General features: G+C 40.3%; 1 protein-coding gene across 5 annotated transcripts in view; it reads right to left on the reverse strand.

The window, feature by feature from the left end:
- LOC109529218 (golgin subfamily B member 1-like) overlaps positions 1-12,222 on the reverse strand; it is a 68,320-nt gene that overhangs the window by 34,687 nt on the left and 21,411 nt on the right. For 3 of the 5 annotated variants that reach the window (XM_019892492.1, XM_019892501.1, XM_019892519.1), the window contains exons 10-14: positions 8,085-8,388; positions 6,582-6,697; positions 5,288-5,405; positions 5,065-5,156; positions 4,813-4,964 (exon numbers count right to left, since the gene is read on the reverse strand). In XM_019892492.1, the coding sequence (XP_019748051.1) occupies positions 4,813-4,964; positions 5,065-5,156; positions 5,288-5,405; positions 6,582-6,697; positions 8,085-8,388 (782 nt within the window). Of the gene's footprint in view, positions 1-4,812; positions 4,965-5,064; positions 5,157-5,287; positions 5,406-6,581; positions 6,698-7,032; positions 8,030-8,084; positions 8,389-12,222 lie in introns of those variants that run through there. The other 2 variants (XM_019892509.1, XM_019892526.1) reach the window with 2 other exon arrangements.

Genomic DNA, 12,222 nt, shown 5'->3' on the forward strand with positions numbered 1-12,222 from the left:
TATCATATGCAATTGAATAAGTAGACCATTTCGGAATTCGAAATTTGGGACTCTCTCAAAGCATAATGGGACTCATACTTTTCTGATCAGTGAGTCCCTGGGACTCGCTGCAGGTAAACTGTATATCACTGAGAGATTAGCGCTTTTTCTGCAGTCAGTGATTGACTTCAATGCAAAGTCCTTTCTCAACTTGTGTTCCGTGCCATGTCATGCCTGTTGAGTGTTGATTTATTCATAATATTTATTTATATTCACATTAAGAAACTACTGCACTAAAACATTAATTCATAAATGTATATCATATGATTTTATTTCTTTTTCCCAGTATAAATAACACGTACCCTGACTGTTCTACTCTTTGAATAAAATCACTTCATTCAAGCGTTAGGGAGTGCAAAGGGTTCTGATGGAGGGGTGTTGCAAATCATGAGGACCTGCCAAGTGGTATGATAGCATTGTTTTATACATGTCCTTGGCTAGGCCTCAGTTTCAAAATCAGTCCTTGGTCCTTGGCCTTGGCCTCGGAAAATTTCTCAAGTCCTTGGCCTCGGCCTTGCCTCGGAAAATTTTCCAAGTCCTTGGCCTTGGCCTTGGCCTCGGAGGCAAGTCCTTGGCCTTGGCCTTGGCCTCGGGTTGCCGGTCCTTGGACACAACACTGGTGAGTAGACAAGTGGGTCAAAAGGGAAATTAAATGTTTAATAATGGTATTACGAATCACAGTAACTGTTGAAATCCTGCACTTGTTAGATAATAATCCCAAGGAGGATTTTAAAAGAAATAGGATCAGGGTTTTTCCTGCGTTCAAAATTGCAAGGCGGCCGCTTCCAGCTAATTTTCTGCCGACCCCAGCCAGAATGATTGATGTCGCTCAACACAGAGTACAGCTCAAGCTGTGCTGATTGAGCAATTGAAGTCCATTTGCCGCAGCTACGTATTTTAACTGCAGTTGCAGTGTTGCGCCACTATGGAGGAGATATATCAACAGCTGTGCACAATAAAAATCTGAAGCAACTACTGAAAAAGAAACAGATCAAAATGTGTTTTTCCCCCGCTTGTCAGCGCAATTCGTGTCCTGATTAGAAACATTAGACAGGTGCAAAATAATGTATGAACATTATTTTAGCCTATATCAATTGAAAATTCATGAGACCAACTTCTCTAAAAGCATTAACAGCACCGTTTAGGGTGGAGCTTGTTGATACAGTAAATATTCCCATCCCCGGAATTCTATGAAAAGGAATTTCCTTCACCCGGAATAAAAACTCGTGCATTAACATTTTGACTACGATATGACATGTTACCGGAACTTACGTAGGCGGAAATTCCACTACCCGTAAACCGGATTGAGACGTCATGCCGCGGGAGCTTAAATACACGCAACGCCCACCCAATGCTACGGAACGACGACACTGAGACACATTTTCACTTCGCCGTTTTCATTCATCAGATTCAAAACGAAGACGTGTAAGTGACTTTTTATTGGCATGCGTTTTACTGCAATTGCGAAAGATTTTAACTTTATTCACTTACGTCGTGTAGATCATGGCATCGAAACGTAGAAGAACTGTAATGACTGGAGCGGAGCGAGTGAAATGCATCCGTTTGAGCGAGGATGGACACAAAGTTAAAAGCATCCAGCAGACACTTGGAGTCGGAAAGACGCAAATCTACGAAACTTTAAAAAACAAGGCATCGATTCAACTCCTGATGACAAGCCACCATCCAGCGAGGAAGCAATGCAAATGGCAACAAATCCATCAGTATGCACAAGAATTACCAGACATCGGTGATCAACGGGACAGTTACTTGCAACTAGCAAGAAAACTGTATGACACGCAGGCAAACATTGTCATAAACCAAAGAATGCATCCAACAAAACAATCCAAAATAGACTAATTTTTTTCCCAAGACAGAAAAAAAATAAAAATTAAAATACTGTATGTATTTTACTGTCGTGATTTTTTTGGATACACCTGTATTGCAGTTTTGGTTATATAAACAGTTTTTGGACAGTATATTTTTGTATTTTATTGATTGTGTTGTTACACGTGCATTTTGTCAACATACTTACAGGTTCATAAAGGACATGTACCATGCTCATTTCCCAAATGAGGAATTTCTGTTGTCAGGACAAATTGGACAGCGCAAACACGAGTCCGCACGAGAGAATATTTACTGTATTGCAATTTTTAAAAATTCAGGCCCAGGGCCAGTTTAGTACTGGGACTCGGTACCCAGCACTAGTCTTTTTCGACTTGTTGCACTGGTGCGTAGGGCTGGCACAAGCGATTGTTTTTAGAGTCGACGATGACCAACAGTAGTTGCGATTAGTCGACTAATCAGGATATCGTGTGATGAGAGATGAGTCTGGGTTTCAAGACAAATACTGACTTTTCAGAGGAAAAAGGCAGGGCCTGATGTGCCAGACGTTTTGGATTTGACGACTCTGTTGGTAAAAGAAGGTTTTCCAGAATGGTTCCTACTCAATGAAATTTAACACTCAGTGTGTTCCAAAGTATTCAAATTTTGGGGGGATTGCATAGCTTCAAATGTATTACTCCATCCATTCATTTTCTGTTTCGCTTATCCTCACAAGGGTCCTATCCCAGCTATCTTCGGGCAGTAGGCTGGGTACACCCTGAACTAGTTGCCAACTGCCAATCGCAGGGCAGACAAAGATGAACAACCATTCGCACTCACAATTCATTTATCACTCCCCTCTGTCACTGTCAAACTTGTTTTTAAGACTGCTGTTATTTGATCCCTTCTTAAGCAACCATGTAATTTATGGTAATACGACTTCTGAGTTTTGTAATGTTACATGCGTAGTCCCCACAGTTTTCACTGTTATGCTGATGATACCCAACGATATATGTTGTTAGAAATTACTAATCCGATGTAATCTAGAGATGTGCCTTGCTGAGATTAAACAATGGATGTCTTTTAATTTTTTGCTTCGTAAACTCGATAAAACTGAGATGTTGATCATTGGCCCTGCTCGTCGTCATCACCGATGCAAGGACATTATTCTTGAGTCTCGATAAATGTAACAAATAACAGATTTTTTTTTTCTCCATTTCATTTAGTGTTTAAGGCCAGAAAGTTGCCATTTGAAATGACTTTTATTTTGTGGCATGTCTGTGATGTTTTTTTTTCTACAAAATTTAACTAAATGAACATCCTCAGAGACTGGTGATTCCATCATTTTTACCAAGGTTTGATATTGTTAACTTAATTTTATGAACTCTTATTGCAATTAATTTTAGTGTGGCCAACAAAGAAATATCGGAGACAGAATTCAAAAGACAGAGAAACAGAGGGAAGAAGTCAAAAGCAAAATCACACCAAACAGTGGGGTAGGAAGGCGAACTGAAACTAAGACTCAAATGTGCAGTCTACTACTGTACTGGCTGCAGCTCAACCCATTAAAGACAACATTCTGGGAAACTGCAGCCAGTACAGATAGGAAGAGCTGCACCACTGCTAAGGAAGTAGCCTGCATGCACAAAACTGATGGGAAACTGCTCTGTGTGGCTACTCCCATCCATGGAGCAGGAGCTGGAGAGGGCAATTGGGGGCACAGGTCCTCATGATGGGACAGCACAGTGTCAATGAAGTATTCCTCATTAACAATGGAGAGAGCAGTGAATAAAACAAATAAAGGGAAAGTTATGTTCATGTGACAAAAGGACAAATAGTAAACAATAATTAAAAAAAAAATTCTAATTCCCTCTGCAGCAATAATTATGGTGACAGTGAAGAGGATGGTGGTGGGGGGTTAGGATAAAAAAAGGGGTGGAATTGACACTTATTTATCAGTTCATGAGTACAACTTTGTACATTTATTTTTCTACACCAAAGAAGATATCAAATTGACGAACTGGTAAGGGATGTAACGATAACAATAATCCCTCACCACTTTGCGCTTCACTTTTCACAGGGGTTTTTTGGTGTCCATTAACCGCGAAAACAGAGGGAGTACTGTATTGCAAAAATTGCCACAATACCGTTGTTGTCATGTCACGATATTAATAGCAGCACATCTGTTGAAAGGGCCAGACTGTTTTCCATTTGTGCTGTTACAGCACCCTCTGGTGGTTGGTTTATTTGTTAAATTTAACTTGAATTAGGCATTGGGGCACGCAAATTGCCAGATGAAGGGGAATGTTAACAGGTTTGAGTTGCTCCACAAATGGACGTGTGCGTTCATTTGCTTCAAAGTGTTTCAATATTAGGTGTTTGTGATTGTATGTCATTTATGTACACTGAGGTTAATGCTACCTGTGCTATTTGAACTAGATGTATAATTATGACCTCAGCTAATTAGCACTGGATAGACAAGACCTTTTTTTACATACAATTGTTCCCATTTATTTTTCTTGTATTTGTAGTTTGTGTTCTTCAGAGCTTTGTTTGTATCGCCAACCTCCCCATAATATCATGATCATTGGATTGGATTGGATTGGATAAACTTTATTGTCAAATGTACTGTATGGGTAACATACAGCACAGATGAAAATTCTTCCCTTCATCATTATTGTATCATGAGGTTCATATTGTGAGAATATCGTATGGTGACGTTCGGATATCGTTACATCCCTCCTAACTGACCAGAGATTTGGACTACATTCATCTGAATGAAGGCATGGCCATGAGTCAAAGGGCAATACAATTCATTACACTTATCTTTTGCTGCTGTTTGCACCATATTTGAAAAAGTAATTAACCATTGAATGTTGAATATTGTTTTTAAAATTATTTAATTTAAAGACGCGTAACATTACTTATCGTCATCCTCTGGCCAAGTCCTTACCCTCTCTTTCTTCCTCCATGTGACTAATGCGAAGGACCATGGCAGCCTTCTCTTCCTTGGCCTGATCCCTGGCACTCACTGCCTCATCGACCATCTCCTGCCACTCCAAGACCTGGCTATGAGCATCATCAGCACTTCCGGATTCGCTTGCCTGTGGTCAAAAAGATTATGGGAAGTCAAGAAACAATATACATAGCGCCTCACTGAAAATGCACGCTTGGTCAGACTATTTGAAAAATAATGCCGCAGACCTGAGAAGTAGCTCTCTTTGTAAACTGCTCCAGGTCTGCTTGCAGTGTCCTCTGTTGCTCCTCATAAACCACCAGCTTAGCCTCCAGCATGTCTGTTGATAAAAGAATCAACACGCTGTGTGAGAATACATTTTTATGCGATAAATGGTCAACATTAAGATTTAAATCTGCAAGTTTTCGGAACTGAAAACAAAACATGCCACCGCAAACTCAGTTTAAGTACCAGAGTTTGCTTTGAGCTCCTCGTACTGCTCCACCTTCCAAAGGTTTTCCTCTCGTTCCGCCTCCAGTTCCGTAATGCGACTTCGCAGAGCAGTAAGATCAGGAGGCGCAATACCAGCCTTAAAAGGAAATAGTAAACATTGTTAGCATGTAAGACTTGCATATAGTGGTGCTGGGGATGAACTATTTATCGCTTTCTGATCGAAACTGCGACTGCATTTTTGCATTTTTCTCCGACTACAGGCAATAAAAGTAAAAAGTTAAATGCTGTTTTGCAGAGGTTAATTTATTAGATAATGCCATTATCTTTGCTGTTACTTTGCTTTTATGTACTAGTACTCTACTTAATAGTGGGACAGCATGACTCAGTGGTAGAGTGGTCTTTTTCCAATGCAGAGGTTGATGGTTGAGACCATGTTGAAGTGTCCTTGAGCAATATATACTGAATCCCGAGTTGCTCCTGACGCTGCGCCATCAGTAGGTGAATGAGGTGACACTGTAAAGAGCTTTTGAGTACCTGAAAAGAGCCATATGTGACAGACCATTTAACTGTGCGTGTCACAATGCCGTGGCTCTTCTGATGAACGTAGTGGAGCATGCAAACTAATGATTTTCATGTGCAAAGTGAGCATAAAAGAATATAAACATGCACTCATGCTGTGCGACCAGATGAAAATTTGTACCTTGCACACACTGAAAAATTGTGCACATTTGTGAGCATTTTATAAGCAGTCTCAAGCCATGATAGATAGATAGATAAGAGTACATGATGTACAGATCGAATCATGACACCGTGTGTGAAGGGAAAAATGAACATTCTGCGTGGATGTCAGGAAGCATAGTTTGTGAACCAGCTGCAGCTGTTGTGAAAGTGCTAAAAAAGTAAATATGTGATAATTCTCGATAAAAAAAATGTTTGTTCAGATTCAGGTTTTCAGATTCAGGAAACTTTATTTATCCCCATGGGGTAATTGGACTTAACAGGCACGCTCTGCACAAACAGTGCGATGGGCCAGTCGGTACTCGCCGTATGTACAGCGCCCCGAGATTGTAAACTGATTTGTTAGTGAACCAAGGTTTCAAACTAAGGTGTTCCACCTTAATTGCTACATTTTTTTTCCTGGAGCTATGTAACAGCACGGTGTCAGATTACATATCTTTGTCAGTGGTATGATATTAACATTTCATCTAAAAAAAAAATAAATAAAAAAAAATTTAAATCACAAACATTTCAACATTAATGAAGACAAGCATAAAAGAAAAGCCTGATTAAGTTTCTGGGTTGGTCATCTGACCTGACTTTTTTTCAGCTCCTCCTCCAACTGTCTGATCCGAGATTTCGACCAGGCTTTCATTTTTAGGAACTTGGCCTCCGATTTGCTGGCTTCATCCATTTTTTGCTTTGTTTGGGCTGACATACAGAAGAAAAGTAAAGGTAAAGAAATTGAATCAGTTCTATTTCCACAAGAACAATGAAGGGAGCCTACTGATTGACTGATCATTTGCATAAGAGTGGTTATTTATTTACTCCTCCAACAAGCAATAAAGAAATACATAAATAAAATATTGAAAAGAAAAAACGGCTAATATACAAATGCACGGCCGCCTGTAAGCTAATAATGAAGGAGATTCCATATGCCTTTTAGTCAAAAAGTCAAAACATTAAAATGCATTTAAGTACTTCATTTGAGCCAATGGGGAGGAGCATGGCGCATACACATTGCGAATGTTCAAAATAGTACCTACCACTTTGACTCAATGTGAGCCAGGGAGATAAATTGTAGACAGCAAATAACCAAAGATCCATAAAACTTTGTGGGATGGTACTGAGCTATTCTCCCCATCAAGTCACAAAAGAATCAGAAGAGATAAGAGACACGCTATGGAGGAAATTCAACTCTTTCCATCATTTAACAAGGCGTGTGACCTTAAATGAGTGTTAAGAGTTTCATTAACTTGTTTTGCTGGAGTTTCTTCTCTTCTCATAAATATCACACTGGCTCTATTCAAGATTAAAACCTTGGTCAGGTGGAGTCACAGGCAGAATCTGTCATCAAGACCATGTTGATACCCTTTGTGATTTATGAGTATGACATCATTATGCCAACATCTAAAAAGCTCTGTAGCGATGTTTTTTAGGGCTGTCACTCAGGAATCTTTTTAGAATCGATTATCCTTTCGCTTATTCCATCCATTAATAAGCAATCAACACACACGCGGGTAAAATTTTTGATTGCATTAAGAACATATCTACAAATAATACTAAACTCATTCAGTGCCAGCCATTTTGGAGCATTTTTACATTTTCAAGACCCACGGGATATTGTCTTTAATGATCCTAGATACACCAGATCTACCAAATCAAAAAATATATTCTCTTGTCTCATTCGGGGGAAAAATGTCTGATTGTTCTGCCTTTTTCTATTCTTTTATAATCAGCGGTAGAAAAAAGGTAGGTTGCATCAAATGCAGCGATTTCTCCCAGTGGACTCACAAACTGTGCTAATCTCATATCTAAAATGGGGTATCATTGATGCCATCATCTACTGGTGGTTGTGCATCAGCAAAGTCTGAAATTTAGGGTGAAGCAGCATCGGATGCTCCCTCACCCATTTCCTTTGAAAAACGGAATTGAAGTATACAGTACTTGTCAACCACAATGAAAGAGTTAAAAACACAGTATTGAGAAAGTTCTGCAATATCTTTGGCATGGACTTCTCCACATTGACATTAAATCTAGGTACTAACAGCAGAAAATGTCAAACCACTGAAGTGATTGGTTTCACAAAAGCACCGACCTTCCAACTCTGCGATCCTCTGGACAGAGGCTGAATCGTCAGATACGTTTTCAGTTTTTGGGGCCTCCTGATTGACAGATTGCGGCGTGACTGCATTTCTTCTCAGATCATCAATCTGGCCCAGAAGATCCTGCTGAGTTTGATTCAACTGCGCCTGATGCTTCACTGTCATTTGCCGAATCTCGACCTGCTGCTTGTCTATCAGGTCGCGAAGTTGGGCTCGCATCACATGTTTTTCTGCCTCCATTTTGGATTCAAGGCTCTCTCGTTCAACGTGTAGTCTCCGAATCCGCTCTGTTAGCTCCTGGCAACAGAATAAGGGAGCTCATCACAGGGGGCTTCAGGGATTCTATCATATAAAGAAAACTAGATATTATAGTACATGCAATAAAACTCAACGTCCTTTGCTTTAATTGAAAGGGCGTGACAGAGGCGGTGGCTTAAGCCCTTTTCGGCAACGCAAAGTTAGCGGTTTCTCGTGACGCTGGACCAGCTGGCCAATAAGTGCTGATGTAACAGCCTACTAGGAAGAAAAGTATTGGCTTATTTACATGTACACTGTCCGCAGCGACACTTGAATTGAATTGAATTTGTTTATTCAATTAAACAATTGAATCCGTAAGAATGCAATTACGTGTGTGTGTGTGTGGATATATATATATATATATATAGAGAGAGAGAGAGAGAGAGAGAGAGAGAGAGAGAGCGAGAGAGAGAGAGAGCGAGAGCGCGAGAGAGAGAGCTCCCTCGCGGATTACCACGGGCAAAATACACGCAAGGAAATCACAGACAAAAGGACAAGTTGGACCAAATTGCAATCAGAAGTGCAGAACTACTGCAAATTGCTAGTGTGTGTGTGTGTGTGTGTGTGTGTGTGTGTGTGTGTGTGTGTGTGTGTGTGTGTGTGTGTGTTTGTGGGGGGGGAGAGAGAGAGAGAGAGAGAGAGAGAGAGAGAGAGAGAGAGAGAGAGAGAGAGAGAGAGAGAGAGAGAGAGAGAGAGAGAGAGAGAGAGAGAGAGATAGGTAGAGAGATAGGCCTTTTCAGCATTGCTTACTGCCCGTGTCTCATCGCTGTACTGTACTGAGTAGTGATCGAGTGTGAGTGTAAAGTGACGTGAATGTGGGAAATGTGATCTAATTTTTATTATATTTTTTTCCAAGTACTCATTTCCACTGCTGGCCATCGGAGCAGCCTATACGGCCGTGAGAAGATCCAGCTACAGAAAGCACAACACCAGAGCCTGGCTTATAAGATAAGATATCCTTTATTTGTCCCACACTGGGGAAATTTACAGTCTACAGCAGCAAAATTGGGGGGTAGAAAGAAGAAAAAACAAAGTGTTTGCATGCACAAAAATAAATGTTTCAGAAGAGAGCTGTACACAGTTCAACATAAGTGCAATATAAATATAGATATAGATATACTGTAAAAAGGAACAGGCAGGTGAGGTTTGACACAGTGATGCTACGAAAGAGGAGGTCATCATGTGTTTAGGTTGAAAAGGGCCGGAAGGTCACGAGATGCTTAGAAAGTTGTTTGTAAGTCATAGACACAATTTTTGTTTGTGGTAAGTGGTCGTCAGTGGACGTATGTGGGACGTTGTTATCTTTCTGGGAAGAGGTAGAATGTGTAAGTATACAGTGAAGGCCTTGAATTGGATGATTTGTAACTGTTACTTGTCTGTGGGTTTTAATTATCTTATTATTTGTTTTATAACTGCTTCTGTTATGCTGCTAATTGCCAGAATGTTCCGATTATATTACATTGTTTTATGGATTACGTTCACAAGATGCACATTTCTCTTGAAACATGAGAATAGCCATCACGGCTCCTGATGTGGGAGAAATGATGGTCTTGTGTCATGAAATTATGTAAATTTAGTTACAACTTTAGTTATTTGTCAAAGGAGAAGTATCTGTGCTTGGTGGTTGCGCCTTCTCGGCGGCACGCCTGTACCAGCACAGATTTTGATTGGGAGGAATGTTGGCGCCATTGACTGTCGGTGCTGGACAGACCTGGGGCGCTTGTGTTTTTTGCGCCTGTAATGGGCAGCATTTTTCACAACCCCGTTTTGTTCAGTGGAGATGTCAGCGCTGTTGGACAGTCGGCGTTGGTGCGGCTGGATGGATGGCTTGAAGTTGAGGATGAGGAGAGAGGAGCGTTGGCGCAGAGCGCCGATGCGTATTTGGAACCGAGAGTCGCCGCTTGGAATTGAAATGGATTTCCATGGGACAGGAGAAGTGAACCAATCTCTTTTTTCGTCAATGGATGCTACAGCTTGTTGACTTTGAAACTTAGCTTGTAGCCAACGTGTGCACATTTTGAGCATGACGTCTCTGATCCACTGGTGAAAGGACACTTTGATTCTCTCCTCTTTCATCTCTAACTGCCTCAAACAACAAAGCGTGTCCCGGAAAAGTGTTTAGGACTGCATGACTGTCCGTGTTTTATGTTATGTGTTGTGTTTATTATTTTACTTTATGTTAACTGTTTTGTTAAGCGCTTTGTTACAGCTGCCGCTGTTGTGAAAGCGCTATATAAATCAGCATGTATTGTATTGTATTGTATTGTACAACTTTGTTATCCTTGGGTTGTGTTGTGCCTTCCCTCATTATGAAATTTAATGACTAGAGTTGAAGCTATCGTCGAACATACAAATTCATGTTGGTTTGAGTCATGAAAAAAACATAAGATTTTGCATGGCTATGTTGTAATGTCGATCCCATTTAACACTGGAAAAATGCACAGTACTTAACCCTGCTGCTTTATTACTGCTTCCTGATGGGTGTTTGTTTGTTTGCTTGTTGCTTTGTTGGGCATATAAACAGGTAATAGTGATTTGAGAGGGTGTAGGAGGAAGTATAACAAACTTGTCTAGTCCAACCTCTCGTTCTTTGTGTGTTTTCATTTGTTTGATATTAATATTGCAATAAACATGCATGGCAGGCTGATTGAACACTCTAAATCGTCTCTAGGTGTGAGCATGGGCTTGGATGGTTGTACGTGTCTGTGTGTGCCCTGTGATTGGCTGGCAACCAGTTCAGGTTGTCCCCCGCCTACTGCCCGAAGATGGCTGGGATAGGCTCCAGCACACCCCGTGAACCTTGTGAGGATAAAGCGGATTGGAAAATGAATGATTGAATGAATTAATTAATATTGTAACGGGTCATTTATTTTGTATATCTCAGTTCGACAGGCGAAGGAAGAAATCTAGATATAAACAAACGCATTTCCCCTTGTGCGTGCTATGTTTAAGTAGGTTTGTACAACTTTCGGTTTGTACACATACTGTTTGAGCACAGACGCTGGCAGATCTATACATCACTTTTCTCTCTTACTCAAAATTGGTGCTCCATTACACTATGACATCTCATCCGTTTATTGGCTTAAAACTGATTTAAATAGTTATTTTGCGGTTTGCTTTTGAACCTGTTTTTGAACACAGCAAGTGGATCGCACATTTTCTGGTCAACATGGTGGCCAACATGATTGTTAGGAATTGGCTGAAGAGTAACATAAAAAATATACTCTATACGGTATATCTATGTATATATGGTATTTCAACAACGAAGAGTGTGAGGGAAAAGTGGTTAGGACGTCCTTGTTTTATGTTATGTGTTGTGTTTGTTGTTTTACTTTATGTTAACTGTTTTGTGGGGCGCTTTGTTAAAACTGCAGAAACGCTACATAAATTACTGCAAAGAAGAAAGCTTATGCCTGCAATGATAAATTGATGATGCTTGCAATGAAGAACGTTTATGCTTCTAATAAAGATATAATGCTTCTTAATCATTATATATGAATCATTATGTACTCACGTTTATAATCTTTTGTATTATATTTATATACTCACATTTATAATCAAGAATGCTTAGTGCACTGTGTGGCAGTTTAGGGACGCAACCACCTTTCCGAGGACGTGGTTGGGAAGAGATAAGTGTTAAGACTAAACAGGAGCAAGGTTGGACAGTGAATGGAGCCATCAACACCAGCTGCAACGTGATGTTTTTGTAAAAATTGCACACATGTACGTAATTTACACACACATACACACACATAGTTAAACAAGTTCAGTGTGTCTTCAACGGCCCCCACCCTTTAGGTTGGACACACCTATGTAGTAGATTTCCCAATAAAT

Source organism: Hippocampus comes, unplaced genomic scaffold (genome assembly GCF_001891065.2).
Source record: "Hippocampus comes isolate QL1 unplaced genomic scaffold, H_comes_QL1_v1.1 scaffold198, whole genome shotgun sequence".
Taxonomy (NCBI): domain Eukaryota; kingdom Metazoa; phylum Chordata; class Actinopteri; order Syngnathiformes; family Syngnathidae; genus Hippocampus; species Hippocampus comes.